The sequence below is a fragment of the Leptonotus elevatus genome, chromosome 3 (genome assembly GCF_054856555.1).
Source record: "Leptonotus elevatus isolate MCC_2025b chromosome 3, RoL_Lele_1.0, whole genome shotgun sequence".
Taxonomy (NCBI): Eukaryota; Metazoa; Chordata; class Actinopteri; order Syngnathiformes; family Syngnathidae; genus Leptonotus; species Leptonotus elevatus.
This window is the reverse complement of record NC_141241.1, coordinates 28480243-28490485: the sequence shown is the minus strand read 5'-3', so window position 1 is coordinate 28490485 and position 10243 is coordinate 28480243. Positions and strand designations below refer to the sequence as shown.

Here is a 10243-nt window from a genome sequence, read left to right as displayed (position 1 = left end):
CCTTCCCCTCCCCTGGGCCGGGGGCTTTGTTGGGGGGGGGGGGGCGGTGGTGGGGGTTGCGGGGTGGGGGGGTGCTGGGGGTGGGGGGTGTCTGGGGGATTGGGGACGTGGGGGCGGCTGGGGTGGATGGGGGGCGGGGGGTCGTGGGGGGGGGGCGGGGGTTGGGGGCCGGTGGGGTGCCTGGTGGGCCTGCAGTGCCCCGTCCTGCTGCGTTGGGCCGGGGGCGCGGGCCGTGTTGAGGCGGGGGACGCTCCTGCTCCTGGGTTTGCTCTCCGGCCGGTGGCCCTGGCGGGGCCCGGGGGTCGTCCTTTGGCGCTGCCGCGGCCTGGGGGGCCCTGAGGTGTTGCGCTTGCTCTGTTCCGGCGGAGGTCGACGGCTCCCCTCTTTGGTGGAGATTTTCATGCATGCCAGATCCACCACACCAGCATCTACCGAAACTCAGACACAATCTGTTTCCTCCTCAGGTTATTGAATCGGTGGAGGCTGGTGTCTGCAGATCTCACGCGGCTTCGTCTGTCCTTCCTTCCTTTTCTCGGTCTCTCCTTTGGTCTCTTGAGGCCTCCCTGATTTTATGTTTTTTGGATTTGTTGGGGTCTGGATGTTTCTTGGGCTGGGGAGGAGTTCTGGTGGGGGGTGTCTGGTCGGTGCTGGATTTCACCTTCCTTGGTTTTGTTTGGTCCCCTCGGGTCTCCTGGTGTTCGGTTTAGGTGAACGGTATGAGATTTTTTCTAATAGGTTTTCTGGTGAGCTAACAAATACACGCACGCACGCACGCACGCACATACACATACTCACCCACACACACACACACAAAAAAAATAATATATATATATATATATATATATATATATATATTAAAAAAAAATAATAATAAAATAAAAAATAAATAAATAAAATAAAATAAAATCGAGTTCAGTCTCAATCGTGCTTGTGTCCGAGTGGATTAGTAATTATTTTAGTAATACAAAGAACCACAAACTTTTAATGTGGCAACTTCAGATTATGAATAAATAAACGAGAATTTGGATTTTATTCGTTGTGTTTCTCCAAACTGGAAGTAAACAGAACGTGGTGCCCCTATAAGCGATTGAGGAAATTCCTCAAGCGCTGATCAAATTACTAATTCGTCCAAAAGACAACATCAATTATCACTACAGAATCATGGAACAAGGGAAACAAAGAATGTTTTGATTGGCCACATCAAATGTGCAACATGCACATGCTCAAGATACGTTTTAATATAAACTAGAGAATGGAATTTCTGTAGAAATTGCGTGTGAAGGCCGTGAGGCTGAATAAAAAAACGGGTATTATCTGGAATGATATTAAATGACATAGAATGATAGTTAATGACCTGGAAAATAGCTGAACACGAAGTTGAAATGGTTTTGAATCTGTTGGGAAAATGTATCACATGAATAAGCACTTTACTATTTGCTGATGACTACAAGAACATCTAACCCAGCAGAATGGGTTGAGCCAGTCCGCAAAGACGCGCCTGTTTGTTAAGAAATGATTGCAAACATGTACTCAGCACTCACATGCACACACACGAAGACAAACTAGTAAGGTACAAAATCGGGAATTGTGAGTCAGGTGTGAATTGTTGGAATAGAAAAAATTTATCTAATCAAGGCATGAATATTTGGAACATATTAAAATTTGAATAACGAAAATCAAATGTGTAAAATGTTGAATCTGCCATTGGGAATGAATGGGGAATGTTAGGGTACAAAATTGCGAACTGTGGGTAAATTGTGAATTTTAGGAATGAAGTAAATGGATCCAAACATGGCGTGAATATTTCTACAATGTTAAAATTGGAATGGTGAAAATCGGATAATTATGTGAATGGAGTAAGGTGTGAAGAATCAAGTAAAAATGGGGTAAGTTTTGAAGAACCAGGTAGGAAATGGAGTAAGGTTTCAAGAATCAAGTAGGGAATTGGCCAATAATCCCTTAAGTGAAATTAATTGGATTTGAAATTAAACAAACAAGATGTGCTTCAACTGCAGACTTTCAACTTTAATTTGAGTGTAAACGGTGCCAAAATTAAAATAGTTTGTATTTATGCCTCCTGCTTTTTAAGGGACCATAAGCAATGGGATAAATAAATAAATTTGGACATCACCAGATGTTGGAGTTCATCCCTGGTGATGCTCTGCCAGGCCTCTACTGCAAATGTCTTCAGTTTGTGCTTGTTTTTGGAGCATTTTCCTGCCCTGAGGACAACTTCAGCAAGATGAGCATGCTCAATTAGATTCAGTTCAGGTGATAGACTTGACCATTGCATAACACGTTTTACTTTTTTGCCTCAAATAACTTCGGTTGCTTTCACAGTATGCATCTGGTCATTTCCCACTGTCCAATGAGTCTTGTAAACCAGGCTGAATAAGCAGATACTATTGCTCTCAACACTTCAGAATTCATCCAGCTGCTTTTGTCAGTAGCCACATCATCAAAAAATACAATAGAACCAAATCCGTTGGTGGCAGTACATGCCCACCTGGCCATGGAACAGTTGAACAAACTCTTGTAATTCCTCCATCAATCAACTGATTTCGATGTAAATACTCTCACATTAAAACTGAAAGTATGCACTTAAAGCAAATACTGTTCATCTAATTTCAAATCCATTCTGGTGGTGTTTACAGCCAATAAGATTTTGAGATAATTGTGTGTGTCCATGTCCCCAATTTGCTTCCTTCATATTTATTGATGTGACTGCTGACAAAAACTGTGGGGTGAATTCTGAAGTGTTTCAGCCAATAATTACTTTTTTTGTCTCTCCATCCATCCATTTACCAAACTGCAAGTATGTATAATTCTATAGCCAGCCTATTTGTTATATTACAACCAACTTCAAATTCAACACCCAGTTGGTCAATCTTGAAAGTCAGAAAACATTATTACCGGTAAGTGTATGATGCCCAAATCCTCTTTCTGTAGCCAATTGTAATCATACAGTCTCATTTATTGGTATAGGTGGCAATTTCATTTAAAGAAAATGGCCATACACTTACTTAGTAAATCATTGATTCTCAACCAGTGTGCCATTAGCGCTCTAAAGGTGTTGTGGGAAATTATCAAATTTCACTTAACTCATTTGCTCCCAAAAATGTATAAATAAAAATTAAATATTACCATGCTCCCAAAGACATATTTATGCATTGTTGTTTTTTTTACGTCTTACTAGAGCATACAGAAGCTTCTCAACTGCAGAATACAATTGAAGAACTGGTAGTTATTACAAAAACGGCCAGCAGGTGGCAGCAGAGCAAAAGAGATCAACCAGGGCCATGTTGCAAAAAGCTATTTCCCCCACTGTTTTAAACAGATTTGTGAATAATGATGAAACTTAGCTATATTCTAATGCTAATTGCTGCAAAACAGAAACAGATACAAATATACTTTTTTTTCCTGATGAAAGAAGACTCTAATCTTTCTTTTGGCATGTTTTTATAGCAATAGAACACAATATTCTAAGGGCCTTGCAAAATCAGTCAAAATCCAGTCAAACAGCCGGGAGCGAAGGGGGTTGCTTCAGTGAAAATGGCTGGGAGTGAATGGGTTATCTGGTCAGAAAATTATTTATGTATAACTAATAATGTATCTTTGTCCATCTATCCATGCCAGCAACTTACAGTCATAGAAAGAACAAATGTATGATCTTCTAGATGGCAGAAAATATACAACTGACATGTGTTTCCACTTTTTGTGACAATTTTGTTTGGTGGTCTGTCCCAATATTTTCAAACCCAAATGTTGGGAATCACTGACTTAAACAGTTATTAACTGTGCTCTATTACGATTTTAGTTTGAAGCAAATCAACAAATGTGTAATGTTTTGACCTGCACAGATATTACATGGAAATGAACACCTATTAATTTTGAATTTCTGCTGCCATCTGTGATATCTGAGGAAAAAGAAAGAGAATAAGCTCTTAATGGCATCCAATAATATAATGTTACAGGAAATTGGGTCTTACGCATTAGACTTTGTTACCTGACTGTCAATCGATCGAAACTGCCAGTTCCAGCGTGTGTTGTAGAGGAAAGGACGGAGATCAAAGCGGTTGTCGTCAGGGCTATAGCTCTCAGCATGGTAGGATGGAGTCACCGTTGTCATCTTATGGCGATTTATGGAGTACATCCTGAAGAAGTGCTTAACTTTATGTGCAACCTTAAAAAGGAAACATTAAGTCATTTTTAAATGCACAAAATGCATGAACTGCTGTTTTTCATATTGGTGTCCATTCACTTTTTACAAAAAACAATTATGCAAACAACATGATTAAACATGACAATGCATCTACTATTGTAATTTCTTAACTATAATATGCTCTCGAATATAATACGCCCACAACCTAAATCGCCCTTCAAAAGCATTGTTTCTCTACTCATGTATTATGCGCTTCCCCAATTTACTAGTAAGGATGCTCAAAAACCTAACTATTATCTGCATAGTAATTTAATAGATTAGAATTTCTCAGACTAGAGCTGTCAAATGATTTTATTTAAAAAAAAATTAAATCACATCTTAGAATTTTTATTACAGTAATTTCTGGACTATAAAAAGGCACACCTGACTATAAGCCGCGCTAGCTAAATTTGGGGAATACTCGAGTTTGTTACACATACAAGCCACACCCGACTCTAAGCCGCAGGTGTTTTAATGTAACACACCGGGTTCTCGCTACTTTCTTTTCCATAATGAGGGTGCAAATTGTCTCGCTCTCATTCTGTCTCTCCTACTGTATTTGGGCTCACTTGGTTTGTTTTGCTCTGCCTGACGCTCTTGCTCTTTATTGACAAACAAATTTGAAGAGCACCCGTTATGTGTTCTTTCTACATTTAAAGGGACAGCAATGCAAAAAATCTACTTTTTGGAGCTTTTAGCCATGTTAAAATGCTAATTCCTCACCGAAGTGGTGTTTTCCTCCTTTCGCCCCCTCTATGAGAAATTCTAACTGCGGTCCTCGAGGAACGGAGTCCTGCAGGTTTTAGAGGCGTTTCGACTCGAACTGCAGCTGATTCCAATTAATTGGATCGGTATCAGGCTTATGTAGAGCTTGCTGATGAGCTGATCATGAATCAGCTGTGTTGAAGAAGGGAAATATCCAAAACCTGCAGGACCAACCTGAGAAAACTAGCTGTGGTCACTGTTCGACATCATTAGGAGCAGATCCACCCCGCACCGCCTATGTAGACTAAACACACGCCCACTCTCTGAGACCTCAATGGGATAGTGACAAAAGTAGCCAAAGTGCAATGACAATTGGCCGTCTTAAAATCCTAGGTTCTGGCACACTTGTAACTCACTACATGTAAACCTTTTGTGCTGTAAATAGTAGGTACACAGTTCGCGACCTGCTTTTGATTGCCACCACCCCCACTTCTTGCCCGTCTCTTCTCCCTTCTCCTCCTCCATGATTTCTTGTGGCAAGGAGCAGTTTTGTTTCAAATGTTTATTGAAGAATTGATGGCTTGCGTGGCAATTCAAAGGAGTGCTCAAACGCAGAGCTTCAGCAGCAGCCGGTTCGGAAAAGAGGGGGCGCGGCAACCACATGGGGAGAGGCGGGGTTTTACTGAACCGGGCGTTTTACTTTTAGAAAAGGAACCAGCAAAATACCTAATATTTCATAAAAAATTACATCGCCATGGTGTCAAAGGTAAGATTTAATCATTATATGCCTATAGTTAACCGTGGAAGGGCTTAAAATACCGTGATGTAATCACTTTAATGTTATGACGTCTTGAACAAAATGAAAAAAAAAATGACCCCAATATTTTGACATAAACAAATATTCTAAATTTCATACGCAAACATTTATTAGGAGGCGTTTTGAGGGCCTTGTGGTGGAATAGCACTATACAAATGAAAGATAATTTATCAAATCTGTAATTTTGGAGAAAAAAAGGCAAATGTTACAAAAAACATATATTTCTACTTAAATTACAACTCTCCTGATTTTAAGAAATCACCGTGCCCAATGCAGATTCATAATTCATCACTGAACATCACTTTCAGCCAGTGTTCCACAGTCCATGATTGCTTATCTTTAGACCACTAAAGCTCTGTTTGTCTTTTTTTTCTGTTACAGGCTTTTGTTTGGCTGTTTGTGCTTGTTTAAAAAGCTACACCTGGCTTGAAAAAAAACCCTCAATTGTATGGAATCATATACTAATACATCATATCATATACTCTTCGGTACTTCAGCTCACTAACCTCTGTGGGTGACAGCACATCCTTCCACATGTGAATAAGTTTACAGAACATACTGAAAGGTCCACATTTAGAGATCTTCCTGAGTCGTCCAATTACTGATAACTCAGAGTAGGTCATCCCCATGTCAGCCTGCAACAAGGTGAAAGATTAGAGAATACGAGAAGACTTACTCAGCTGTTCATAAGGTAGTAATTGTCCAAACCCCAATTCCAATGACGTTGGGATGTTGAGTAAAACATAAGTAAAAACAGAATACAATGATTTGCAAATCCTTTTAACCTACTGTATATACAATTGAATACACTACAAAGACAAGATATTTTTTGTCCAAGCTGGTAATGAATGTTACTTATTTTATTTATTAATTTCCAAATATTCACTCATTTTTAATTTGACATGTGCGACAGTATACGTTCCTAAAAAGCTGAAACAGGGCAAAGTTATCATTGTGTTACAACAATAGTTAGTTAAGGGAAGATACAAGCTGATAGGCGCAGTCACAGTGAAAAAGTCAGGGTTATTTGTACTCATCTGGGCATTAGTGGAGCATGCATGCTACACAATGCATCTTTAAGTAATTTAGTTACTTATAAAATGAAGTAAAGTAACTTAGTTACTTTTAAAAACTGAGAGAATTTAATTGCGTATAGATAAAAATAGCCTAAATTGATCTGTACAGCAGTAAAAGCACAAATAATAGGCAAATAATCATCAGCTAAAAAGGTTTAGAGCATTGAGAGGAAGCTGGAAAAGTTTTATTGTTGAGAACAGTTTCTAATTTCGTACCTCATCTGTCTGCGACACCTGTCCATCAGTCAGAGGCTCTAGTTCAGCTGTGGGTGGAGCAGCCAAGATGCTGTAATGAGATTAAATGACAAAGGAACTGAAATGCTGATACTCTAACTGAATGAGATTGGAGGGTGTGGGATGTTAGGAAACATTTATGCTAGATTTTTTGAGATACTTCAAATGTTTCATAAAATATTTTCTTTATTATAAGCGTAGAAGTAGAAAATAATATTTGTACCACCTTTTGCATAAAGAATATGTTCAGAGGAGCCAGACACTTCTGGGGCATGAATCAGGTTTAAAGCTAAATACCCATATGCAATCTATTGTTAAGTACTCAACTCAGTTTACTATCACCCAAAGTATATCAGCAAACCTCACCTTCTCAGAGCTGTGAGCTGAAATTTCTCCACACAGTACTGCAGGAAGCCCTTAAGGTCATTTTTGCTAATCCCTCCAATTGGGTTGATGTCAGCACTGGAGCAGTCATACTTAGTAAAATAACCTGTCAGACTGATTTGAAAAAAATAGTCAGGGAGAGACTTAATGTAAGTGGGCCTGTAAATATAGCTCAGAAACTTGCTAGCAAATATTTTGGTAGATAATATTTTAGCAATACACGCTGGTTTGACAAACTATGCATTCACCAAAAAGTCAACTTCATGAATATTCTTTTGTAAGAGTCAAACTAATGAGAAGCCTCAAGTTCTCTCACTACTCATCTGTGTATGGCTATTGTAAAGCCTATAGCGTATATTCAAATGCATAATGTATACATTTTATTAGCAACATATTACATTACATACATTTTTTATGCATCTAAAGAGAACCAGTGGGCAGTGGTTGGGCCTAGATTAAGTTAACGCTTCCGAGTCCGACAACTTTCTGGACACTTAGTATGGAAATTAATGTACGAGAGCATGTGTTGGGAAAATCGTATGGCAGTGAGTTTTTTTTTTTTAGCAATACAAGTGCGATATCTTCCAGATTGAGGCAAAAGGGTCTACAATATGCAGCGGAAGGATATACTCATATTAAAATAGGCAGAAAAGGCTTAAGTATACAAGTCTCAAGCTAAGTCTGAGGTAAACAAAAAAGGTGTCTCTCTCTCTCTCTGTAATCCCGCACAATAATTCCCATTTTTAATAAATGCACCTGTAAATGGTTTATTTGTCTGTCTGTAACAGAACGGTTGTTTACTCCGAGGATGCCGCGGGCAACACAAAATGCTACACGAAAGGTGAAAACAAAAGTTCAAAGTGCCTGTTACGATGCTATGTTCGCTTTGTGTAAATGGGTGAAACATCACAGAGCTCGCAGTATGAAACCCAGCGTAAACTACCTAGGATGTCAAGTTACCCAGCTATCACTGGTAATGATATCCTGTGCAACATTAAATAACTAATGAATATAACTTTGATGTCCTGTTTTGTGGATGATTTTGCACCTCTAGAGCTAAAGTTAATTTGACAAGAGGTAAAAAAGCTAGCTTTTAGCTCCTTCGGTTGCTTGATCAAAAATAATTAACCCAATGTAGATTTTTTTTCTTTTTTATTGAGGAGGAAACCCAAATACCTAGTATGGTATGGGGATACGGGTATATACCGGTATTAATACCAATACCAGTAAAAACCTGGGTTATGCTTAATTATCAAAAAAACATTAAAAAAAGAAATCTTTAACCCCATTACTAACAATTTCAAATAATAGTTACGCTCACAAATCACGCTTTAGATTTACTTGAATATGTTGAATATACCTAATAAGCCAAGTAGAAGTGAAAAACTACTATCAACATTTACTTTAGCTTTCAAATGGGTCAGTTTGACCCACAACGTAACAGGAGGGTTACATGCAGAGAACAAATAGCCTACTACTTCTCAGAGAAGGTATAACATTCTGTAGTATAATCAGTCATTACCTCTCATCTACATTGGCTGAGCCAAGCACAAGTAAGCCACCTGGTTTTCCTCGACTCCACAGACTCAGTTGGGCTAACAAGTAAGCCAGGACCATCCTTACCCTCGCCTATGAACACAATGCATGTACATACGCAAACATTTTGTGTGAGTAGGTAGAACACGTAATGCCGTCGGAGTGAATGACAAACCTGTACATTCTGCAGCGCCAAGTTTTCCCTGTGGCTTCCTCCATTGGCATGGAATTGAGGCCACCTCCCAGTAACCATTGAGAAAATACCCAGAATGCCTTTCACTGCCATGTCTATATTTACGTTCATATGTATGCTGAAAACACAAAGAATTAATAAACAATTAATTTCCGTAGTAACAATTGTATGAAAACAAATTTGCATAAACATGCCTTTGATGTCTAATGCAGAGTTTTTCCAAATTGTTTCCACACATGACAAAATTGAAGAACAGAGAAAGAAAAATCGTTAAGTGGGTGTTGCGATCTCAAGTACTTAGGTGTTTATTGGATACATAAATTAAAAGACTATTAAAGTAAACCCTGTTAATCCCAGGAGATAAGGACTGAACCCCGCTGTGAAAAATTTACAACAGAGTAATCTATTGCAAGAAAATTTACAATCTATGTAGCTATGAAGTGCAAATGTCAACATAAACAGGAGGGCCACTTTTGTTACGGGTTATTTTTCAAATGCTGCTGCCATACAACAGCTGCAGCTGAGATCTTTCTTCTTACTGAATAGTTTTAGGGCTCCAGCAATCAAATATTTTAGTATTTGGATATCCTACTGAAAATTCTATTGAATAGTTGGGTATTCAGATTTAAAAAATATATAAAAATTCCCTGAAGAACAAAATAATAATTATATTATAAATTACAAATACAGATGACAGAAAAACACATTTTACTTAATAGTGAGCAGCCAACTGGTTTTCATTTTTAGATAATCAACTTAAAAAAAAAAAAAGAATTCTAACTTTATAGCACACTATGTTCCTCTTTAGAAATTTTCCACATAGATTTTGACCAATTAGACGAGGTGACGTCAGAACCACAGTAGCGATTTTTTCGACTAAATCAGCACAGTTGAGTATTGACAATTCCGGAATGACGTTACAAGTCAAAATGGCGGTCTTATGCTGCGTTTGAAGTCAGATTTATCCCACTCTGAGTGTCCCAGTTCCTCCTTCAAAGCGTTTGAGGTACACGTGTTTTAGACATATTAATTGGACATGAAAAAAATTAAGTTATCACATTATACATAGACAAAATATTAACTCCTTACTGCTGAAA

The 10243-nt window shown here is 38.5% G+C and overlaps 1 protein-coding gene across 2 annotated transcripts in view; it reads right to left on the bottom strand.

The window, feature by feature from the left end:
• Window positions 1-931: 931 nt before the first annotated feature.
• nadsyn1 (NAD synthetase 1) overlaps window positions 932-10243 on the bottom strand; it is a 32399-nt gene continuing 23087 nt past the window's right edge. For both annotated transcript variants that reach the window (XM_086072417.1, XM_086072418.1), the window contains 7 exons: window positions 9129-9264; window positions 8940-9046; window positions 7400-7531; window positions 7016-7085; window positions 6230-6358; window positions 4007-4183; window positions 932-3917 (listed from right to left, as the gene is read on the bottom strand). In XM_086072417.1, the coding sequence (XP_085928543.1) occupies window positions 3885-3917; window positions 4007-4183; window positions 6230-6358; window positions 7016-7085; window positions 7400-7531; window positions 8940-9046; window positions 9129-9264 (784 nt within the window). In that variant the 3' untranslated portion in view covers window positions 932-3884. The remainder of the gene's footprint in view (window positions 3918-4006; window positions 4184-6229; window positions 6359-7015; window positions 7086-7399; window positions 7532-8939; window positions 9047-9128; window positions 9265-10243) is intronic.